This window comes from Penicillium cataractarum, assembly GCF_028827025.1.
Source record: "Penicillium cataractarum strain IBT 29864 chromosome Unknown utg000008l, whole genome shotgun sequence".
Classification (NCBI taxonomy): Eukaryota; Fungi; Ascomycota; class Eurotiomycetes; order Eurotiales; family Aspergillaceae; genus Penicillium; species Penicillium cataractarum.
The window spans coordinates 103,055-126,462 of record NW_026622744.1 but is presented as its reverse complement, the minus strand read 5'-3'; the positions used below and the strand labels follow the sequence as shown (position 1 = coordinate 126,462).

Genomic DNA, 23,408 nt, shown 5'->3' with positions numbered 1-23,408 from the left:
TACTAATTATAATAGTCCGCCTTGCTTAGTGGTACGCGATATCACGGTTAGGAGTTGGAATTCCTGTCTGCTTTTTGGGATTTTATGGGCGCTTCTGGAGAAGGATATCCAGGGTGCTTTTGGCGTTGCAAGCTGGTGGATGACGGGTGCGACAATTTTTATCGGTGTCATTGGTGCTTATTGATAATCAATAGAGTGCCAAAATTCCGAAAACAGCTATCCCATACCTACCAAGATCTATGTCAAGGTCTACCTATAAACAAATCTATCAAAACGACCCATATCGTGCATGGAGCCATATATCTGAGTAGACATTTCTATGGACAAATAAAGAGTTTAGTTTTGTTGAGAACACATTACCCACTAAGAGGAATTGTCAAAAGCTACTAGGAGAATTGTTTGGGGTCCACTGCTAGGCCATTGAAGGCTGCAAGTGGTGATATGTTGTATTCATGTCAATCCAAAAAAATCCTAGTCAAACACTCAAAAATATCATAAAATACATGACCTCCAAGAACATGCCTCACCCTTTGACGTCGTCCGCACTGTCAGTATTGAAATCACTGACGCTGCCACGCCGCAAAGCAAGCACGTTCTTATTGGCTAAATCATCTGCATTACGCTCAGCAGTACGTTCCGCTTGACGCCAATGAGTCACGGCCTGTTCGACATCCTCAAACATCTCAATCGAATCTTGGATGATCCCGCCTTCGTCCCCGTCACCCGACTGTGTGCTCTCGCGGGAGCCACGCTCGTTCATCATCGGGAAGGCTGGACCAAATCCTCGTGCTGGGACCGGGTTATACATGATTGCATTGGCAAACATGCGAATAAGCTCCTTCTCCAGCTGTGCAGAATTCACGATGCCCTTTGGAGGAATGAGGTCCTCAGTCTTTTGCAACATGAGCATATTATTCTTAGACGGTGTACCTGCAGCTGGCACTGGCGATTCACCGTCTCCCGCTGGAGTGCTGACGGCCTCGGTTGCGGCAGCAACGGCTTTGCTGCCTTGATGAACTGCAGATTTGATGGATTTGAGATCCTGAGGGCGGTAGATGAGATCGTGATAACCCGGTGCATCACGTTCACCTAATGGCTTGGCAAAGATCGATGCAAGCTTGTGGGTCGTGACATCGTTCATGATAGGAGCCGCTGTTCGATGGAAACCTCGTGCACAAAGAACGTACCTAGTAGTATCGATCCTGGGTTGCTCTGGAACAATGGGTTCATGATCGAAGGACTCGCTGACACCACGCTTGCGTTTTGATCGTGCCTTGGGAGTCTGATCATCCAGAATTGCGGCTGGTCCCTTTCGGCGAGTGGCAGACCTGGATGGGTCAGGCGATTCATCTCTCGAAGCGACCGAGCGTCCTCGGCTCTGGGTGGAAGCAGAACTGATGGCGCGTTTCCTCCGAGTAGCAGTGCCTTTCTCAATTTTGATAGTCGGCGTGGCCTTGGTTTCTACGGGAGTTGCCTGGCTGCGACGAGTGGTTTTCTTCTCTCTAGGCGGTGAAATATCCATAGCATCGGGTGAAGGCGCTCTTTCACTGATCGGGCTTACGTCCTCTGGTCGTGGCCGTGCAGGTGATACCGGTGATTCAGGAATGCTCAAACGTGGGGTTCTCTTCCATGGCGTAGAAGACCCGGGCGTATCGATGGATAATCGTGGGCGCGATCCACGAGACTCGGAGTGGGCTGGAATCACGACACTCGGTGTCTGTGAAATGCGCGGATACCCAACGGGCACCGGGGTTTGAACTGCAGGACTTGGTGCGCCTGGAGTACTTGGAACGGCTGAGGAAATGGAAGTCTTGGATTGGGTCCTTGACGGAACCTGTGGCGAGGAAACTGGTGGTTTGGCGGCTGCCGAGCCAGGGTGGGGGATAGCGGTGGCGGGAGATGTTGCAGAATAAGGCGAGTGTGGGGGTGCTTCAAGCTGCCATTGCTGGAAGCTTGACTGAGTCGGGGTGGGTTGCTGAGAGGTGGATAAAGGGATATTAGCTTTACCCGGGGCTATCGGTGTAGCCACCGGGACATTAGGTCGGGGTGCAACTTGCGAGGGATGCGGTGGTGCCACTCGCGTTGCTGCAGGGGTTGAAGGACCTGGTTGTTGGGCTCGCGGTGTAAGTGCTGGCTGAGGGGGAGGATGTGGTACATCTTGGTGATTGACCGGCTGCTGTTGTAGTGGCTGACCAGCCTTCACCGGGGTGGGTTGGGCTTGAGGCTGATGTGGTTGAGGTCCAGGCAATTCGACAGGCACTGGCGGACGAGGGATTTCTTGAGGCTGACTTGGTTCTGGCCGAACTCCCTGCGGGACGGGCTGGACTGGTTGTGCTTGTTTCGCGAGAGGAATTGTTTGGTCGGGGCGTTCCTGTCGGGGGGTTTCTTGCTTGACGTCGATATCGATGGATTCACGACGCTCAAGCTTTGTAGCTTGGGGCACGCCGGCTCCCTTCCCGGTCGGTACCGCCACCTTGACATCCTCTCTCCCAAGCCGCTCGATTTCGATTTTGATGTCCGTATATCGTTTCTCGTCGTCCCTGATCTCCTTGGTCACAAGCTCTTTGTACCGCGCGTAGAGGTGCGCCACGAGTTCCGGAACCAGAACTGCATGGGACAACCCGCCAGCTAGCCCATCCGGTCGCGGGCTAGAGATCTTGCGTTTCTTCGGGTTATTCGAGCTAGCACTCTCCGTCGGTCGTCCATTTGGGCCAAGGGATGTGCTGTCGCGATCAAAGCCGTCGCGTAATAGCGTCGCATAGAGATCCTCTAACGCCTCCGGGCTGAGGCGATCGGCACTGAAGGCTACATTCTGGCGCACGAGTGGATTGTTGCTTAGTTGTGTCGAGATGGACGCGAAACTGGCTGGGCGCACATCGGAGGTCGCAAGGGATTGGAAGAAGAGTAAAGACTCAAACGGAGTATATGCCGACAGAGGAGGCATCCCCCATTGCCCGCCCGGTCGGCCACTGGAGGTGAGCACTTTGGGGATTGGGGCCACGATGGTGGTGGTGGCGGTGGTGTTGGTGGTGGGGGGGAAGAGGGAGGGGTGGTTGGTCGCGGAGTGCGGAGCGTGTTCTCGGAGATCGCGAAGATTTCGAGACAGGGAGAGAAAGAGACGGGGGCGGTCGGCGAGGAGTCGAGGAGAGAGTGAATCGAGGAGGAGGGGGGGAATCTAAAAGGGAGAGTAGAAGGCGACCGTGATCCCTGTTAGTCCATCCGAAGGGGAGAGATCAAGCGACAGTGTGGGATGGAGATGAAAGGGCGAGAAGAGGATAGAAAGTGATGAAACGGTGGCCGTTCTCCCAAGAGAATAATTGGAGATGGAAAGACTTGAAAGGGCTGGACTGAAGGCGGACAGGCACAAGAGGGCCAGAACGAAAACCGTATTGTAACTTACAGAATCACGTGCCGAGAGCTCTTTGGTTCTTTGGTTGCTGGGTCGAGGGCGGATTCCTGCAGCACAACGGGTAACTGGTAAGGTATGCATGTATATTTCATACACGTTACCACGGTATCGGTTAGTGCGAGGGATGGATACCCTGAATAGTATGGGTATCACGACAAATATTACATACTTCAGGTATTGGTCCGTACGGACTCCTCCGGCTATTCAACTGCCCTAAGAGAGTGCGGAGTATAAATAAGGTCTGTCATTCCTGAGCTTAGGTCTACAAATTAATCGTTGATAACTTGATGGATCCCCAAGCTCTTCGGAGAATGCCTCAACCTATATTTGCTCCGTGCTCTGTCATAATTCCACTATCCAGTCCAGTCCAGTCCACCTGGGATTAATCAACCTGAACTATCGATCATAAATAAATTTCCGGCAGACTGGGGGCCTCCCCACGTCAGGGGCTTCCTTTGTCACTAGAATGCATTCACCCCTTTTTGAAGTGGAGTGCCTCTTTTGATAGCGCGGGTCTTCGAGCCCCTGAACTGGAACTTTCCTCTCTTCTCCCTAAAAGTTTGCCCTCGGAGGCTTCTCGAGGAAGCCCGTCAAAGCGAATCTACGAGATCACATAGATCCACTCCAGCAAATGATCTTGCTCATCTTCCCCCTAATCGTTCTAGCTTATTGGCAACCTGTGTATTGTAGTCATTCCCCCCCCTTGTAATACCGTGACCCTCCCTTGCCGTGGAGGTTCTGTGTTAGGTATATGAAGTACATACTATAGGCGCTCTTCATCGATTCCAGCAACGAGTCAATAGACTGTAGACGGGAGGAGTAAAGACTTCTTTTAGACACTTAGCACATGGCTAGCATAAAAAACAAACTTAATACTGGTGTCACTACCATGCTTTTTCTAGTACGTGCCGAGCTTCACGTCACTTCTACGGAAGAACTCTGTTGTACCTGAGCTCCGGTAAGGAAAGTAAAGTACTCCACGTAAAAGTCACTTGGTGGGCTGCGAGCTTCCCTCCTCTCTCTCTCTTCTTTTTTCCCTCCTCCCCCCTCCTCTACCTTTCCAGCTGGTTGTCACTCCAAAGCTATCTGGTTTCACTCGAATCCGTACTCGCCTTTTTATCTTCGGTATGGCTCTGTCCCTGGCCTGTTACGCCTTCCCCCTCCCGTTCGGAGACAACCCGCTTATCGGGGGTTGTTTGTTGGGGACGAAGTATAACCAGCTCTGAGACTCGACTGACTCGAACCCCGACAGCGCACTCGAACGAGATCCCCCCTGAACCTGCCCTGCGATCTTGCTCGATTATATACCCGCAAGCCCCTCTCAACCCTTCGGTCTCCTCCCATTAAATATATCGATTGCGGCCGTGCGGTGCTGCCCCGCCCGTGAAGTCGCGCATACACCCCTCTACAAAGTCACCCCTTTCGACCCGAATAAACACGGTTCCTCGCAACGGGGACCCCCCAAGCCTATTATAATGACTCTGTCCGATATGGAGATGGACCAGGAGTGGAAGCCTTCAGGCAAGATTCGGCCGCAGTCGTGCGTTCACTACTTCCTCCAAACCGAAGCTGTTGCAAGCTGTGATAAACTAACTCTGTGCTAGGACCATGGCGCAAGCCTTTTCCACAGCATTGGACAGCGCTTTCATGCTCGACAGTGATGTCAACCACCTGTCCCAGACGATTGATCAGAAGTGAGTGTTGGAGGCGTGTTGCGGCATAGCAGTAACGATATCCTGCCTCGGTCGCATAGTGACTGACGAGTTGCACCCGACAGGAAGCAACAAATGATGATCCAGACACGCGAACTTGAAGCGCTGCAAGCGCGCATTCGCGAAGCCGAGGAGCGCCTCAAGGCACAGGCTTACCACTCCACATCAGCATCGCAGACCGAACGGGGTGAGCAGGATCAAGCAACCGGTAAGGATGACTCCGTGTGATCGCTCCCCTATTCATCTTTCTGGATGTGGTTTTTGTTCTTACCTGACGGTCGACGGAAAGACTGATTTCACGCGACAGCTCCCCAAGAAGGATCCACCGACAAGCACCAGCCAAGGGACGAGCAGAAGGCGAACGAGTCGTGATGGACCAATATAGCGTCTCCCTTTGCTGGAGGGACCTGACTTTCTTTTGAACTGTTTTATACCTCTTCCGAATAAACCAGAAATTGGACAGACGGAAACCGACCTGGGGGGAATATTGGCGATTTGACAGCCAGATCACCCCTCGATGAAAGATATCCCGGTCGGCGCGCTTTTGATTCTTTGCGTTTTTGACATGCTTCATGTGCTGAATTTCTGAGAAACACCTTGTGTATGTATCTGGGCCATCTCCATGCGCTCGGAGCCCCTCGTTTTGGCACTGCTATGGCGTAATTGAGTTGTGAATTTTTTTTATGATTTCCCTTCCTCCACCGAAACCCTCGAAGATGCATGATCTCGGGCCAGATATGCGATCTCTTGCTCGAGACTAGTGCAGCGCCATAAATTAAATGCCGCTGCGAGTGTTGCTGTGTTGTTCCCGCAGTCGAGATTCCAATGGACTGTGCAGCTTTGCACCAGGGATCCAGCAGGTGGCCAATCATCGAGGCGCAGATATCCACCGGTGCCGTCATTGTGCCTGCTTTGGCTGGACTCTTCTGATAGCACACCGGTGGAGCTGTCAGTCGGACCTGGTTCCTCCGTCTAGACTCTAGGTGGCTACTAGCAAAAGCAGTACGGAATTCTGGGAGAAAAGTTGGTAAAACTGGGTTTTTACGAAGTTGGTATCGCTGATAGTCCCGAACCCTGCGGAGTAAAAAAGCGACCACCTGCCCCTCCTCCATCTTCGCCTCTTCCTCTTCTTGGACTCTTCGTTCTCACCTCCCATCACTCCATTGCTGCATTTTGCGGCTCTCTCTCTCTCAATTCCTACAGTTTATCATTTCTCCCTTCCCTAGTCCCTCGCTGCAACTGTTCTGCGTTTCCACCGCTGAATTCCCCCCTCAATCGTCGTTCGCGCGCCGTCCCCTCCGGCTCCGCACTTAGGGTCCACCACCTCCATCATGGTCCTGATCGACAAGCAGGAGTACCTCACGCAGGAAGAGAAACGTCTCAAGGAAGATCGGGAACGCACTCATTACTGGAAGAAATGGGGTCCTTACGTGGCTGAGCGACAATGGGCTACCGGTTGGTCTGAACTGGGGTGGTAAAATGGTGGTTTCGGTTGGATAGCGGGCTAATGACTTCATCATCGTTGTGAGTACAGTGCGCGAGGATTACTCGTAAGTTAAACCTTCGCAACAAGAACTATGGAATTGCAAAACTGACGAGATATAGTGAGGACGGTGACGCTTGGAGCTGTAAGCTGCAATATGCTTTCCGAGAATTATCCATTGAGAAAATGACTGACTGACGTGGCCAGACTTTACCCACGATCATGCGCGGTCGCGAGTCTTTCGCTGGGGCGAAGATGGTATCGCCGGTGTGTCTGACACGCATGGCCTGCAGAACATTGCATTTTCATTTTGGAACGGAGAAGAGTGAGTCCATTCGCAGCATATTGCGCCCGCGGGGTTCAAAGCCGCTAACTGTCCCGGATTAGTGATTTCCTGAAGGAGCGCCTCTTTGGATTGTCGAACCCTCAAGGTAATCATGGTGAGAGTATCAAGGAGTGCCACTTCCATCTAGACAATACCCCGACGGTAGGTTGAGATGTCACATTATCGAGTACCGAATTGAAGTCTGACGTGAGCTTCCTGCAGCATTCCTACATGAAATTCCTCTACAAGTACCCCCAGAAGAAGTTCCCTTACCAGGATCTGGTCGACGAAAACGCCAAGCGAACTCGATTCGAGCCAGAATATCAGCTCCTCGACACCGGGATCTTTGAGGATAACCGATACTGGGACATTTTCATCGAGACTGCCAAGGAAAGTGATGACGAAGAGGAGCTTATCTTCCGAGTTATTGCGTACAACCGGGGTCCCGAGCCAGCCCATCTGCACATTATCCCCCAAGTCTGGTTCCGGAACACTTGGTCTTGGGGTTATGAGAAGGAAAAAGCCAAGCCTACTATTAAGCAAGAAGGCGACCGAATTGCGAAATCCGATCATCGCAAACTTGGCGAGCGTTATGTTTGCTTCGCTCCTTCGCCTCCCGTCGGATCCAGTGAGGAGGATATCCAGCCACGAATGCTTTTCACCGAGAACGAGACCAACAACCAAATGCTTTGGAGTACCGAGAATGATCAGCCATACGTCAAGGATGCTTTCCATCGCCATATCGTGGACGAGGAGAAGGATGTCGTTAACCCTGCCAATGAAGGTACCAAGTTTGGTGCGTGGTATGCATTCGACGAGGGTGAGGGTGTGCCTCCAGGAGAATGTGCCGTTGTTCGATTCCGCTTCTCCCGGAAGAAGGTCGAGTTCGTGGATGAGGAGATTCTGGATGATGTGATCGAACAGCGCCGTGCCGAGGCGGACGACTTCTATTACCGTATCAGCCCTCTTCCCATGAGCGATGATCTGCGAAACATCCAGCGCCAGGCCTTCTCTGGTATGATGTGGTGCAAGCAGTACTACAACTTTATCTGGGATCAATGGAGCAATGGTGACCCAGCTGAGATCCCTCCTCCTGCTGGTCGCAAGGGCATTCGCAATGAACAATGGCGGCATCTCTACATCGACGACATCCTGTCGATGCCCGATTCCTGGGAGTATCCTTTCTTCGCCGCATGGGATACCGCTTTCCACTGTATCCCCCTGGCAATGATCGATCCCGACTTTGCCAAGAAGCAGTTGGACCTCCTCACTCGTGAATGGTACATGCACCCCAACGGTCAACTTCCCGCCTACGAGTGGAACTTTGGAGACGTTAACCCACCGGTCCATGCCTGGGCTGTCTTCCGCACGTTCAAAATCGAGCGGAAGATGTATGGCCGGCAAGACTTGGATTTCCTCGAGCGCGTCTTCCAGAAGCTCCTCCTGAACTTCACCTGGTGGGTGAATCGGAAGGACTCGGATGGCAAGAACGTTTTCGAGGGAGGTTTCTTGGGCCTGGATAATATTGGTTTGTTCAACCGCTCAGAGCCTCTGCCTACAGGCGGTGTTCTTGAGCAAGCAGACAGCACTGGTTGGATGGCGTTCTACTGTCTGACTATGATGAACATTGCATTGGAGCTTGCCAAACACCGTCGCACCTACGAGGACAGTGAGTCTAGCTGATAAACCTGTGAAACACACCACAATCCACTAACTCTGATTCAGTTGCATCCAAGTTCTTTGAACACTTCATCCTTATCAGTGATGCTATGACCTATCGGTCTGGCGAGGACAGCATCAAGTCACTCTGGAATGAGGAAGACAAGTAAGTTGCAGTCATACACGATCATCTAACCCCACATCTGCTAATTAAGACAGCTTCTACTATGATGCCATTTCATACGGTGGTCCCTGGACTCAGCAGCTACCTATCCGATCGCTGGTCGGTCTGATCCCGCTGTACGCTGTCCTTACGCTCGAACCAGAGATCATCAAGAAATTCCCCTCGTTCAAACGACGACTTGACTGGTTCATCGAAAACAAGTCCGACGTTGTCGAGCGTAACATTGCCAGCATGAAGACCCGCGGCAAGGACGACCGCCTTCTCCTCTCCCTGGTCAGCAAGGACAGACTTGAGAAGATCTTGAGGCGCATGCTGGATGAGACAGAATTCTTGTCCGAGCACGGCATCCGCTCCTTGTCAAAGTTCCACGAGAAAAACCCATACTCCATGGACGTCAATGGCCAAACCTTCAAGGTTGGCTATGTGCCCGGTGATTCGGACAGCGCCCTCTTCGGTGGTAACAGTAACTGGCGTGGCCCTATCTGGCTCTGCGTCAACTTCTTGCTCGTCGAGTCTTTGCTGCGCTTCTACATGTTCTACGGCGACTCGTTCAAGGTGGAGTGTCCCACTGGATCAGGTGATTACATGCATCTTGGGCACGTTGCGGAAGAGCTGCAGCATCGTATGCAGCATCTCTTTGCTCGTAACGATGAGGGTCGCCGTGCTATCAACGGCCAATCGGATCTGCTCGACTTTGACGAGAACTGGAAGGATTACCTCTGGTTCAACGAATTCTTTGATGGCGATACCGGCCGTGGCCTGGGTACATCCCACCAGTGCGGTTGGACTGGTTTGATTGCCAAGATCATTCATGACACTGGGTAAGTTCGATAACCACAGACTTTCTAAGAAAATACTAACAAATCCAGTCTCAACTGCCGTCTCCCCCAAACCCCACGCTCCCCCTTCGCCGCAGCATCCCACTACTTCGATGACATGTTCTCTCGCTCCGGCCGCCGCCGCAGCCAAGGCCGTCCCGTCATTAGACGCTCCTCCACAAACCGTTCTATCGGAAACAGAAGTGACTTCAACTCCACAATCGCAGGCGACGCCACGCCCGCTGCCTCGACAGTCCTCGATGACGAAGATAGCAGCAGACCCCTCAGTCGCCGGGATAGCAGCTCGGCTTTCCCTCAGAACGGGGACAGCGATGAACATCTGCACAACTATGTTGAGAGTCAGCTGCAGCGTGTTCGTAGCTCGGCGTCTATCGCGGAGGGGTATGAGGATGAGCTTGAGACGCAGGCTGATAAGCAGAATGGGGATTATTAGAGGACTTTTTGGAGGGGTTTAGACTGGGTTGATGTGCGGTATGAGATATAGGGATTGATTATTGATTACGCTTAATAGATATGATATTGTGGATTTGCACGTACAGGTACATAGCTAAGAGATTTATGGCACGACAAATTACACTAAGATCGAGATTTCATGTGTTGAAGAGCTTCATCCAAGAGAAATACTTCGTGAACTCGAGTAAAGTTCGCTCACCGCACCATGCCAAAGCAAACCCTCTATCATGGACCACTTACGGATGGCTAAGTTCTACTACCTAACTTGTCCCTATCAAAATCGTAAAGCACTTTCCAGGCAACTTAACTGCCGAGTTTTTCTCCTGGTACATAGTTGAAGGTATAGGGTAATGAACTGCGCGAGGTAAGCACTATGGGTTCCACTAGCTGATGCCTTGAAATAAGTAAAGTGAGAGGAAACACATCTCGTGCTTCGATAGCCTACCAAATTCTTGTATAAACCTTTGGCAAGGTACGTCTAAAATCACGATGATTGGCTTAGGTGCTTCTCCCGCATTGAGTTTCTTTTCCTGCATACTTCCTACACGTGTAGCTAGAGAGAAGGAGGAGCTGAAATTCTTTAACTGGCTAATCGTAGCTGATTGACCCAGGAGTACTAGTTACAGTATGGAGTAGGTCGCACATCATAATGATAGCTGTCATAACAGTAAACTCTGATAAGTTTATTAAGGTTTAGCTATACTTTCCTGCATGATATAGTTCAATAAGGCTACTGATCACTGATCTATTGGTGTGATATAAAAGCTTAGGCCTTAAACTTCGCAGGTGGAGGGTAATTCAGTCACATAATGAGCTGTTAACGACGCTGCTGATTATATTGGTGCTTCTCTTGCAGAAAATACGGGGAACGATATGTATGAGCTACGACCTCGCGATTAGCTCCAATGACAACCAGTAAATTCTACTTAACTTGCCAGCTTAGCCTAACTTAAGATCCGGGCATATCGTTGGGCTGGTATGCCCGTTAACGGCACGAGGGTCCGCAGGGGCAACGTGCGTAGGTATGCGATGGCTTCATGGCTTGCAGTCAGTGGCACGAGACTTGAGGACTACATATGTGTAAAATGCTTTTTGCTTTTTGGGCTTGGGGATCATGGCCTGGAATATTTCAGCTCGGCTTGAAATAGCCCAGTGTCCATAATTGTGAGCGCAGCGAATAATTTTCAGACATGCCAGACTTATGCCAGCCCCCTTAGCCTACATTGATCTGGATGTTACTAGCAAGGTAAAGTAGCCTATCAGACAACTTGAGTATCGGGAAGATCACTTAGCTATACGAGGCAGATTGCTTTTTTTTGATGCAACCATCTTCAAGAGTTCAGGTTTATACTTCCATATTTCTACAGAAGTGCGTATGATAGCTGAGAAATTGATTGAAAAGAACCTCTAGTCAAACAATGTCGATAGAGAGAGTATGGGGTATATCGTATCGCCGAGCTACCTAGTATCACACCAGGAAGCGGGCATATTCTAGATATAGGTGGTTCACCCAATATAGTAGATCCTAAACTAGATATATTGGCTGTAGCCCATACTCCCGTCTATTCCCACATTCCAACCTATAAGTCTGCTCATCCATTTCTACCCACGACAAGACTTCGTACTTCTTTTTTTGATCTCCCTATCGACAGCCCAAGCTTTAACGGTCATCATGTCTGCAGCCATCAAATGGCTGTGTCTCCTGATTATGCTGCAACTACCGCAGAAGTTGCTTGCCCAGGTAAGCATATCTCACTTTATGAACACGACTAGAATCAGGACGGAAGATAACAGGACAAATAGAGTGAAGGCGAAAGTTGTAGCCTGCCCCAAAATCTAAGGGGAGACTGGGCATGTAGCAACGACGGCGCTGACCGGATGACAAAACTCATTCAGTGCGAGGGCTTTGAATGGAAATTTCGCGGCTGCTGCTGGGATTGCGGAGTTGAACTTAAGATTAATTCGGATGAGGGGGAAAAGCCACACTGCTCGTCACAAACAGGGAAAGGCGATGATGGAAAATGTCCCTTCGCTGGATGCCCGCCGAAAAGGCAATTGGCGAGTCGTGCAGCCAGTGGCAGCAGGACTGCGCTCCTCATTCGGCTGATGGACGAAGCTCTCCCACACCGGACATTCGATGCTACAAGGGAAAATGTACCCGCAACCCCGCTGGCGCGGCCTGCTCGAAGGATGCCGACTGTGACTATGATTATAACCGGCTGTCTTGCATTTGGGGGTTACGTGCAAGGGAAAGCCTGGTGGTCAATGCCACTCGAGCTCTGATTGTATTAGAGAGAATGGCGCGACAGGGCAATGCATCAATAACTACGGCGAGGTGAGAGTGGGTGATGCTTGCCAGGACCAGGTCCACTGTCAGGCTCTTGGGAACGCACTTATATGCCACGGGGGGATCTGTCAAGCAGAACCGGGGGAAAGATGCGATGACTCCTCTCAGTTCTGGCAGCCATTCAAGACTGCTCGAAACCCTGATTGGCAGCCTGGCGCGAATGCGAAATATGTCTGCAAGAACGAGACATGTCTTCCTGAACTCAGTGGACCATGCCAAAATCACATAGACTGCTTCCCCACCACCTGTGGAAGTGATGGCAAATGCGTTTAACCCAGATGACGCGTTGCCATGCGCGCAGTGTGCAGTGATATATTGAGAGGCCAAAAGGAGATGGAAAGGCCAAAGGTGAAGAGATCCGTACAGTGCTCGACGCGAATTGTCCCAAGAAGCAGGAATACGAGGCGCTTTGGGCATTATATATCCGAGTTAGGAGGCTGGTGAGCATCAGGATGGCCATAGAGGCGATGGTAATGGAGGTGAATAATGTGGTCAAGGGTTTGGGGTGAGGAAGGGATAGTGATATTGATGTGATAACTATATAACTAGTTAGTTAATATGCTGGCAAATTGGACTAGTACCAACCTGCAGACTTCAATCGAGAACTTTAAGTCCAAGTAATTAGGTTTACACATCTACAGGGAATCTCTGACATAGAAAATGAAAAAAAGTGTATTGTGCAATTCACAGATAATGAAAACAAATGGAACATGAAAGCACCCAAAAGAAAAAGGGAGAGACCCTCCTCTTTTTCCCACTTTCAACCAACGCTACCGTTCATGCAGGACGATAATGCTGTAGTATAAATCTAACACGCAATCCCACTTTGAGAGCAAATGGCTTATTTTACATTTACAGGGCATCGGTAAGAGCCTTGTTCATCTTGGCGATCTTGGAGGAAACGCTCAGGTCGATGGTGCGGTCACCGATCTCGACGACGAGTCCACCAACAAGGTCGGGGTTGACCTTGGTGACAACCTTGAGCTTCTTGCCCTGGCTGAACTCGGACTTAGCGACGGCCTTCTCGAGGCGGGAGATGGTCTTGGCATCGAGCTCCTATATACAGTGTTAGTGCTGGCATTCGCAAGTTAAGAGTAAACCCAGTTTGTAGCTGTACGCACCTGAGCAGAGGTAATGTTCAGCTCAACCTCACCACGGTGGGCGCTCATCAGGGTACCGAACTTCTCGCAGACACCCTCGAGGGAGGCGAGACGGTTGTTCTCGGCCAGAGTCTGGAGGAAGTTCTTGAGGATGTCGGCCTTGTCGGCACCGGCAACCTTCTGGAGCTCCTTGATGATCTCCTGCTTGTCGGCAATGGACAGGGTAGGAGCGCCGAGGATGGTGGACAGCTTGGGGTCGGCCTTCAGGGTCTGGCCGAGGGTAGCGATAGCCTTGGCGGTCTGGTCGAGGGCAGCGGACTTGGAGGAAGCAGTGTACTAGAAGGGTTCAATGTTAGAAAAGGAAATTTCGGTTCATCGTCATTGCCATTCGCGAGTTCGTCCTGCGGGTTTCATCTCCGACATTGCAATGCAGAGAGGGGGACCAGCCAGCGGGAGGGGTCGGAGCGACACGGGGTCGCAAGAAAACTTCGACATGACGGATGGAATGGCTTGCAAAGGGTCGGATGCATACCAGAGCAGTAGCGTAGGTGCCGTCAACGCCGAACAGAGCGACGGGGGGGCGGACATCCTGGGCCGGGGTGGCATAGGTGCGCAGGCCGTTGAAGGCCGGGCGAGCGGCGGAGAACTGCTGGGCGGCGCGCAGGCCGGAGCGGGCAACACGAGCGGACATCATCGTGGAATTGATTGTGAGGAGAGCCTCGAGGGGGAGGAGGAGTGTGGTGGAGGGAGTTGCGAGCGACGGTTCGGAGTGCTGGGCTGTCGTGCAAGTTGAGAGTTGCAGGTCCGACTTCTTCCCGAGTCACGTGCACTAGCTGCTGAGGTAAGCCGTCTGGTTTTCGCAAGTGGAGCTCGTTAAGCCACTACATATGGATAGCTATGCAGTCTGCTCCTCATGGTGAGGACTGGAATTGATTCACAATCGCTCAATGTCGAGTTCAACCTAGTCGAAGTCATTACTACGGCAATGACGATGCGCTTTCCTACACCTCGACTTCCCTGATCCCTAATTCCACCGCATGACCACTGCGATTGTCCTACGATTACCTCCAAAATACCAGATCATCGTGTCATTTCTCCCTACCGAACAAGAATAAAAACGCCAGAACGAGCCCATAACCACAAATCGAATCTACTAATGTATGCACCACGCCCAGAACGCCGTCGAGAACCCGATTGATCGCATCACCACAAGAACTCCGGCTTTCGAGATCAATCATGAACGGGCTTCTCATGCACAGTGTGCCCAATCCGTCTCCCACAAACCCAGATCCTAGTCACTGCGCAGCATACTGTCCACCAGATCACCCAAAGGCCCCCAGTAATCCTTCCCGCTCGCCAATTTGTGCTCGTCGATGAACAGGACGTAATGCTTGAAGCTGGTGTTTAGGTGTGGCTCGAGACCGAGGTGTACGACGACTGGGTAGTGGTGGCAGTAGATGTGGGCGTAGACTCGGTACAAACGTTTGAAGATCTGTCGGAGAAGACTAGGGAAGGTCTTGGGGAAAGGAACGCCTATCGATGCGACAAGATCAGCGATGAACCTCTAAATACGCGACCGACACTCGTAGCACCTACCGATGCGACTGGGGAACATCTGCTCGTTGTCGACATTGCCCTGTACCCAACTCATGAGGTGCTCGATGTATTCGGGGGCGGACATCTTGGTTGGCCGCTTGAAGTTCTCAGAGTCTTGCCAGAGGTACTCGAACCTGAATTGCTGGTCAGCCTAGATCGAGATGGCAATCACGTCGGTCAATCATACTCATCCGTAGCCTTCATCTCGGGGCATGATTGCGGGGAGCAGAACTCGGTTATGGAGCCGTAGAGGAGGTTAATCTGGTTGTAAAAGTCGACAACTACAGTCAAGCCCCGGGGTAGTTAGTATATTGTGCCACAAGTCGAGGAATTTTGGGAGATGTACCATTCACCGCAAGCCACTCGTTCAAATCCTCGCCTTCGGGCAACTTGACAGCCTTACGCAGACTGCCGCTGCCCAGAGTGGCCTCGGCGAACTGTCTCAGCTGGTAACTGCTGGTGCCCTTGGCGGCAGAGCGGGGCTTGAAGGGGGCTCGCGTTCGCGCATTACTGGGAGGTGTTAGTCCATAAATGCCTTGTTTGAGAGCGCGCACTGCTGGCGACAAGTATGATGGAGGTTCGAGGGAAGGAATATGGGAAGTGCGAGTGGTCTGGTAGATTCCCGACGGACTCAGACTGAGCGAAGGGGATCGCGCAGGCGGGGAGCGAGACGCGGGCTGGATCGGAGTAGAAAGATGAACGGGGGCAGGGGCAGCGGGGACCGACATGGTGGTGATGAAGGAAGACATGTTTTCTTTCTCTTCTGAGATATTCTTCTCGATCGTTATCCCTTGGAAGGTATTTTTCGGGCGGGGGAAGAGCGCTGATCGCGACGTGCCTGCATTCCAAATGTCAGAAGGGTTTCGGTCGGGCCAGTGGGGGAATCAGATTCCCGCATGACGTGTGCAACGTACCCAGGAGGAGTCTTGAGGTGACGCGATAGAAGACACTCTAGGACGAGGAGAAAACAAGACGATGCGCTGGGAAGTAATCAAGTACGAAGTCAAGGACCGAGTACTTCATTCAGCTACTCCACCTTCAACGTGATCCCGCAATCGGATCCATGGAATCAACTTGGGAAGTGGCCCAGCGTTGCCCTGGTGACCCACCAGTCCCCTACGTCAGTAACTACATCGACTCGAAGCCTTTCAATTTAGATACCGAACGTACAGATCAATCTAATAGATACTGGAGACAAGCATAACTACCGAACTAGGCAAAAACAATCACAGTGTCCTATAGTATGAATACATATTCCTTAGGAACATCTTCTTCGAATTACTTGCTGTGGCATATTCTGCTAATTAACTTCCTACCACAACATCAAGCTTGCTATGTACAATCCCCAACGCTAACTCCCTCCTCCCTAATGCTCACACAGTGAAAAGCTTCCAATCTCAAAGGCAGAGTTATTAACCTCCGCCCTCACGCTCCTCTCCGCCATCAATTCAAGCCTATAATCCTTGGCTTCCTTCATGGTTATAAACGAGGCTGGCATGTCCTTCTCAACCATATTCTGCAATTCCGGCGGCAAGTTCTGTGCTAGAAGGTTATTCACCAGCGACTGTCTCTCTTTCCCCCAATCCTCCTGCTGAGGAGGCACATTGGCAGAGGATATGATCCGTCTGTGCGGATCAATCAGGAACAACGCAAGAATCTTCCGATGGCCAGGTTTGGTACGATCTTCTAGAGAGAACGGCGAGACGCAGTGCTGAACAACGTTTGGGAAAGTGAGAAGACGTCCCTCGCGACAAACGACGCTTCCGAGGGTTTGAGTGACGTTGGTATCGTCGCGGCTGGAGACTTCGGGACCGAATCCATACACGGCTTGGAGGAACTCGTGGCGGTCCTGTTCATATCCGGCATCTTCAAAGTTGTCTTCGCTGCGCTGACGGAAAGCCAGTGTGCTCTCGGTGATATTCTCACTGTCGTAGTAGTAGATGGCTGTGGCACAAATTCGTTCGTTCTAAACCGAGTTAGCGGTCTTCTGACAGTCTACATCTCGCAGAATAACTTACCAACTGTCCCTCAATATGCCAGCTACCGCCCGCATACTCGGGTTTCTCCGGCGTGAGTTCAATGTTCGCCAGTTTCACAATCACTTGCAGCCCTTCCTTCGAGAATTCTTTGCGCAGGTCAATAAGACTCCAGTTATCAAGCTTCGGAGGCTGGAACTCCTCTGGGTCAGGTTGGATGATACGCTGGGAGCTTTGGAACGCTTGATAACGTTCTTCATATGCGTCATCGTCCTCGTCCGACTCCTGTTCTGGTTCAATTGCACCAGTATCTTCATAGTCAACAGAAGAGTAGTGAATCCGTCTCTCACCGTGCGGTCTGAAGGCCAATGTCTGGTTCCAGAGTGGCACTACTTGAGTGATGACCTTGTCAACAACCTCATAGAGTCCTCGATGCTTGACCGGATGAGCATTGTTGATGTAGGAAACAATTCGGCATCCGTCATCCTCGGTGAATTCCACATCACAAGGCAACCATTGGAACTTCTCACTGTATGAGTTCGGCGCGGAGCCATAGCCGTAATCTCTCGGAGGGAGCAATACCTCATCCTTTGATGGTACTGGAAGCAGCTCTCCTTGACCCACACTGCCGAGGCAAGTCTCCAAGTCAATAGTTCGATCGGGGAGGATACGAGACCGACCAAATATAACGGGGCACAGAGATGGATGCACCAGATCAATAACTTGCTGATTTGAACCGGGGTGGTAATCCTTTTGGTCTTCGGGGACATCTTCGAACGGGATAACTGCTTCCTTCAGGGCTTGTTGCAGTTCTGTGGAAATGGCGGTATCAGACTTGACCACCCCGACATCGAACACCATGACACGGCCGGTCTCCTTGAAGGATTCTGATTTCCACTGGAGTTCTTTGATGATCCAATCCATCATCTTGGGGGATACGTCTTCTCCACTGTGGGAAATCTCTTCGCGCCATTTAGAGGTAATTTCCTCATCAAAGACCTGTCTTACGTTAGTGCTAAAGTCACTATAGCTAGCAAAATTACATACCTTCTTATCCCAATCAGGCTTGTCGGTGATGCTGTTCATTACCTGCATCATAACGATCTCTCTTTTGACATCCAGATGACTGCAGGTTCTTGTTAGCCTCCATCCACGCGAAGATTCAAAGTCAACCCCTACTTAACGGAGCCATTCGCAACTTCCAGTGCATTTGGAAATCCAAGCAGTCCATAGTAGTTTGTGTATCCGCGGCCTCTTCGTTTCTAAGTTCCATTAGCAAATGCATTCGCATAGAGAGATGGTGTCTACTAACTTCGGGCGCGGAGTTCAGCGGGGCATTGAACCCCGGCAATTGGGGCACTGGGGTGGTTGAGGTCATCTTCGCCAAAAGAATGGGTATTTTAATTGATGAGCGAAGTAGAAAGAAAGATAGCAGTATGTTGCCCCTTTTATAGCAACCCGAACCGTCTCGAAGAGAGCTTAATCCACCACTTGGCGCGGGGACCAGTCAGGCAGAAACCAGGCAGAAGCTTGGCGTTCCAGGCAGGGACGGGTCCGTCCTCGTATTTTGACTCGCGATTGGGCGAATTGAGAATTCACTAGATAGTATGGGGTGGGATTTGCCGATTGGTGTTCCTAGACCCATGGATGATGGCTTGGATCCGAGTAGTTTCTAGACAGAACGCAAATTGGCTCTGAGAAGCATGGCCGTTTCGAAGCCCAAAAGGAAATGAATGGCGACGGCAACAATGGATATTTACACAAGCTCTGACAAACATGGCGTAGACAAGGATGATATCCACGGACAGCATTGAGGGATATCTAGCTTGAATAAACAGAAAGCCTGCACTGCAGGCGCCAACAAGACAACTCAAAACATTCATGAGATGGAATATATCACAATTCTCTAGATAGTATACCCCACGTTCTCTTCCGGCAATTGCTCACGTACAGTCTCACCATATACCGTCAAGGGAATGGAAATCTCAAACGATTCACAACCCAAATGCTCCATCGCAGACAAAACTTTGCCACGATCATCAGAGGATGTCATCTCGAGCAATTGAGTACCGGACGGCCCATGACCGGGCTCGCCGTTTGATTTTGGCGTGACAAACTCAAATCGCAAATCCCAGTCCAGAGTCACGCCGCTAGTTAGGATCGTGGGTGTGGCGGAAATGGGAATCGCCGGACTGAACACAACCCTAGTCGCGTACAGAGTGTTCTCAAATAGAGATGCATGGATGCGGCGAGTGGTTCGGTGAATGCTTGCAGTTGACCGGACCGCAATTGTAGGCATTACTTTCTCCGAGGTCTCGAGTGATGCTCGCACAGCATAGCTTGGGATAGCAGCATCGCCGAAGTCAACGGTGGCAATGACGGTCTCACCCAGTCTGTGGACAGGGCGATTGAGCACAACCACGGCGATCCGTTTCCCGTCACGAGCAATCTCGAATCGGTTGGGACTGCGTCGGGACTGTACAGCCTGATTGCTTCGGAGGATGGCAAAATCAATTATATCCTTGCAAGACAGGGCATGTGGAGGAGGGCCATCATAACTTGACCGTCTCTCTGACAGCGCCCCTGGTGGGAAGAGCGAATTTGAGCGCGCACGCTGCTCAAGAATTTCGTCCACATAGGAAAGAAATTCTCCAGCGGAATGCCACGGTCCACTGATGCTTTGGTTTTTGAGGGTCACGGGTGTTGTTGGTCCAAGTTTTTGCACCTTGGCTTCGTCACGCAAGATCACATACGGTGACATCAGGTCATGGCCAAGGACGTCTCCATTGTCTGTTCATTTGTTAGAAATCCAAAGCTCAACTGATCCCAAGACATAAGTGGTCTTACTGTTAACGCCGCTATAAACGCGGAATGGAATATTAATGCGATTCACCCGTTGAGCCTCGTTAGGACCACTGGGCCGTTGAGTACCAATGACCAGATTATAAGCAATCTTGATCGCCTTGCCCTTGTGACTCGCCGGGAGTCCCTTGGGAAGAGCGAAAGAGAATGAAAACGACTGCTCTTCACCGGGAGCCAATCGTAGGTCGACGAAAAGAAGCGACTGCGGGGTCGACAGTAACGGAATAGATCGTGACGAAGCAACACCGCGCATTTCCCGCAGGCCATCAAGCTCATTGTTCGACAGGAGTCCATTGATAGACTCTTCAATCGCGTTCCACTTAAGAGCTCCCCAGAAACCGCCACCTTTGCGTGACCGATCTCCACTCGCCGAACTCGGCCGTCCAGGCACCCCGCCTGTGCCTGCTTGACCACCAACAACACCTTTCCGTTTGACCTCGTCGAAAACTGACTGGTTCACCAAAGACCCATCCACTGTAAACGATGCGCTGATCTGTGCATAGCCCATGAGTAGCGCCTGGCTATCAGATGGCTTTGTAGGTGACACTACACTCGAGTAATGCCGTCCATGTCGCGGGGTAGGTGGCGGCCGTGGTGCTTGTGTTGAATAATTTGTATACTCCGACGCCAGTGTCTCGCTTGAATGATCACTGACCGAGTAGAACTCCCCACTACTCCTGCTGCTTCCATTCACGCTTGTAGCCGAGATTATTCGCGTAACCTGCTGATGCGACGGCGCTGTCAATGCGGTCAAGTCTTTTGATGTCGGCTTTCCGGGAGAAGGGAATCTTTCGGACGACTTTGGAGAAGGGGAGAGGGCAGGGCGGTTGGTATTTGGATCGGTGGTAGGAGGGGCGGGAGAGGAACTTGAAGTCGAAAGCTGGTAGCTGCGTCCTTCGCGGTGGGGCCCGTAATGGCTCCATTGTGGCAACGGGGCTTGTAGCAAGAGAGCCACGCCGGCTTGCTCGTCCAAGGTGCGAAGTATCGACTTTCAAGTTACCTGGTGCGGACGGTGCGGACTCGTTCGGGGATTCTGCGAGGGGAGGACCGCGTATGGGAGCTCTCGACACTAGTGGGAGATTATTAGCACTTGCGTGATTAATATCATGGAGCTGTCCTAAAATGATACCCTTGCGATATGTATCGTCATAGCTGTCATTCCTCCTAGGGGCAACCTGTAGACTTGCTGAGCGTCCATGACCCCTAGTCGGTCGAGTTCGGCCATAGCTCTGCGGCGGCGGTGTCTTTTCAGGATATCCTTCGCTTTCAATCGACAGAATTGATACTGATCGCTTATGACTGTGGCCGGGTTGCCAACTTCGAGGGGTGGAGGGGCCGCTGGTCGGCGGGAAGCTATGCGAGGAGACGAGCGGGGAGCTCAATGACGAGGCGGTCCGGTGGAAGGGTTTCCTCTGGGAGCTGATAGAATATGATCTCCTCCCCGAAAAGAGACCCTGGGGTGATTTCAACGAGAAGAACGAGTCGGAGCCGGAGTTACTCGTGTGGTTCGCGACACGAGAGAGCTTCCGTTGATGCTGACCACCTTCACCCCCTTGACCTGCTTCGGAAGCAGAGTCTGCAACATTCTTAAAGGTGATTGTGCATTCCACGTTCTCTCCTGCGAAGATTGTCTGATCTTTCCATTTCACAAAAACCTGGATGTTCGACGGCATGGCGACGCGGCGTGAGCATGTGGTCCGAAGGCCGTGCTCCAGACTCGATCTCGGGAGGGAGGATGCGCGCAACGATCACTGCTTAGAACCGAACTTCAGACGGGTTGCTAACATCTGCATTCTGTCAGATTGGAAAGATCATAATGAGGGTCGTTGTGGTCGGCGCGGTCGAGGAGTAGGACCATGCGAATGCTACCGAGGTGGGTTTGGAGAAGAGTTGGGGTGGTGGCGCCTCTCCGCTAGGAGCTGCGGCCCCGACTGCCAGTACTTAGTGCATTGTTCCCTGTCAACTCCTATTTTGCCCCGCTGTGACACTACCAGGTCAAGATGAATCAAGTAAGACGATGCTGCGATTCTATTGCAGTCAATTGTTCTTGAAATTTATTAAATCACGCGCGAAGTATATCTCTTTACATGTCCGGATACTCGACTATGGAGAAGTCTAAGGATGAATTCCGGGATTATAGGGTGCAAAGCGCGAGAGGCAGTCATGCGGTGGAGAAACAAGTTATTATACAGCGCTATGCAGTGATATAGTAGTACACAGATTGGAGTCAGTTACAACCACAATAAAAGCCGTAGCGGTCGAGACTAGCTCACACTAGAACTCCCTCTCGCCAGGCTTGTACAACGTATTAGCATCAGAATACGGCCGAGAAGCCTTGGTCGAGGGCCGAAGACCCAACTCAGCCATGCGACTCCAAATCCGCTCATGTCGCTTCTCCCATCTCTTGCGACGATCCTCGGCCTCGGTTTCCGAGGGCCTCCATCGACTCTTCAAGATGCGGCGAATAGCCTCTGGAGAGACCTTGAATTCTTCCGCGAGGACGGAGGTCGTGAAACGGTCCGGGGCGGTCGCGTGTAAATGGCGAATACCTTCCAGCGCATCGGGTGAGAGTTTCTTTGGTGGATTCCACCCGTTGGGGAATTTCTTGTCCAAAGCATCCTTTTGAGTTCGCCAGGGGTCGGGTTTCTCTCGTTTGAAGGGGGCCTTCTTCGCATTGTCAAGCTTCTGGTCCTTGCTGAATTTTTTTCGATCATTGTTCTGAGTTTTGGAGTCATCTCGGGTGAGTCTCTCTTTCTTTGCTCGCTTCTTGGTCCTGTCGGATGCATGTTTACGGAGCGACTTGGGCGCCGTGGTTTCTTCGGTTGCGGGTGTAGCTGAGGGGGATGAAGTGGTAATAGATTGAGATGTCTGGTGAGGGGCCGACGTCGGGATTAGATCAGGCGACTGATTGATCTGGATCTGAAAGGCCCTGGGAGTCGAACTGAACGTTCGGTGTTGAAGCTGTAATAAGGGACGAGAAGCACGGAGGCAAGTAGGGCGTAGGTCGCGGCTGAACTCCGAGCGAAAGACACTGCGAAGAAGCGATGGCAAGGCCAATTTGGCCGATGCAGCACATTGAGTGGCCATGATAGATATAAGTCCAGGTTTCAGAGTTGTTGATGAAGAGTCAAGTTGAAGGTGACAGCGAAAGGAAATTCCGCGGTGGCGATAAGATAGGGAATTGCGTTCCTGAAAAGTCGGGCACCAATCGAAATGCCAAGCTTTTTGGATCGTCTATCGTACTACTGTCTAGGATGGAATGATTGCATTAATTGATGCTATTTACACGAGTACTTTGCATTTGAGAGACCATGCTGACAGAATGTCACCCTACGCTGAAAAGCTGGTAAGATTACAGTCGTTGATATTTTGACAGCTCTTCTGTCATACGTCATTTAAAGAGTAGAAAATCGGGACAGTTGATAGGAACCTTATTGCGGAAACATTCTAACAAAAGTGGATT

The 23,408-nt window shown here is 51.4% G+C and overlaps 9 protein-coding genes across 9 annotated transcripts; 2 read left to right on the top strand and 7 right to left on the bottom strand.

Annotated features, from left to right (window-relative positions):
• Window positions 1–523: 523 nt before the first annotated feature.
• Window positions 524–2,944, bottom strand: N7496_009157 (uncharacterized protein; the record flags this gene model as incomplete). The annotated part of the gene is made up of 1 exon (XM_056702071.1): window positions 524–2,944. The coding sequence occupies one exon, from the start codon at window positions 2,942–2,944 to the stop codon at window positions 524–526; it is 2,421 nt and encodes an 806-aa protein (XP_056551071.1).
• Window positions 2,945–4,884: 1,940 nt separating this feature from the next.
• Window positions 4,885–5,349, top strand: N7496_009156 (uncharacterized protein; the record flags this gene model as incomplete). Its single annotated transcript, XM_056702070.1, has 3 exons — window positions 4,885–4,949; window positions 5,014–5,103; window positions 5,187–5,349. 3 exons carry the CDS (start codon window positions 4,885–4,887, stop codon window positions 5,347–5,349), a joined length of 318 nt encoding a protein of 105 aa, XP_056551070.1.
• A 1,103-nt stretch (window positions 5,350–6,452) lies between these two features.
• On the top strand, window positions 6,453–10,044 carry N7496_009155 (uncharacterized protein; the record flags this gene model as incomplete). The annotated part of the gene is made up of 9 exons (XM_056702069.1): window positions 6,453–6,576; window positions 6,656–6,671; window positions 6,727–6,749; window positions 6,812–6,929; window positions 6,992–7,091; window positions 7,152–8,598; window positions 8,655–8,754; window positions 8,808–9,593; window positions 9,642–10,044. The coding sequence occupies 9 exons, from the start codon at window positions 6,453–6,455 to the stop codon at window positions 10,042–10,044; spliced, it is 3,117 nt and encodes a 1,038-aa protein (XP_056551069.1).
• A 3,219-nt stretch (window positions 10,045–13,263) lies between these two features.
• Window positions 13,264–14,205, bottom strand: N7496_009154 (F1F0 ATP synthase subunit 5; the record flags this gene model as incomplete). Its single annotated transcript, XM_056702068.1, has 3 exons — window positions 13,264–13,467; window positions 13,533–13,847; window positions 14,044–14,205. The coding sequence occupies 3 exons, from the start codon at window positions 14,203–14,205 to the stop codon at window positions 13,264–13,266; spliced, it is 681 nt and encodes a 226-aa protein (XP_056551068.1).
• A 597-nt stretch (window positions 14,206–14,802) lies between these two features.
• Window positions 14,803–15,311, bottom strand: N7496_009153 (Mob1/phocein family protein; the record flags this gene model as incomplete). Its single annotated transcript, XM_056702067.1, has 3 exons — window positions 14,803–15,044; window positions 15,108–15,241; window positions 15,295–15,311. The coding sequence occupies 3 exons, from the start codon at window positions 15,309–15,311 to the stop codon at window positions 14,803–14,805; spliced, it is 393 nt and encodes a 130-aa protein (XP_056551067.1).
• Window positions 15,312–15,394: 83 nt separating this feature from the next.
• On the bottom strand, window positions 15,395–15,856 carry N7496_009152 (Mob1/phocein; the record flags this gene model as incomplete). Its single annotated transcript, XM_056702066.1, has 1 exon — window positions 15,395–15,856. The coding sequence occupies one exon, from the start codon at window positions 15,854–15,856 to the stop codon at window positions 15,395–15,397; it is 462 nt and encodes a 153-aa protein (XP_056551066.1).
• Window positions 15,857–16,473: 617 nt separating this feature from the next.
• Window positions 16,474–18,178, bottom strand: N7496_009151 (DUF4246 domain-containing protein; the record flags this gene model as incomplete). The annotated part of the gene is made up of 3 exons (XM_056702065.1): window positions 16,474–17,073; window positions 17,126–18,082; window positions 18,131–18,178. 3 exons carry the CDS (start codon window positions 18,176–18,178, stop codon window positions 16,474–16,476), a joined length of 1,605 nt encoding a protein of 534 aa, XP_056551065.1.
• Window positions 18,179–18,989: 811 nt separating this feature from the next.
• Window positions 18,990–21,618, bottom strand: N7496_009150 (putative intracellular protein transport protein (Sat1); the record flags this gene model as incomplete). The annotated part of the gene is made up of 4 exons (XM_056702064.1): window positions 18,990–19,873; window positions 19,931–20,466; window positions 20,618–21,014; window positions 21,075–21,618. 4 exons carry the CDS (start codon window positions 21,616–21,618, stop codon window positions 18,990–18,992), a joined length of 2,361 nt encoding a protein of 786 aa, XP_056551064.1.
• Window positions 21,619–22,219: 601 nt separating this feature from the next.
• Window positions 22,220–23,032, bottom strand: rrg9 (mitochondrial ribosome assembly protein RRG9; the record flags this gene model as incomplete). Its single annotated transcript, XM_056702063.1, has 1 exon — window positions 22,220–23,032. One exon carries the CDS (start codon window positions 23,030–23,032, stop codon window positions 22,220–22,222), a length of 813 nt encoding a protein of 270 aa, XP_056551063.1.
• Window positions 23,033–23,408: the final 376 nt, after the last annotated feature.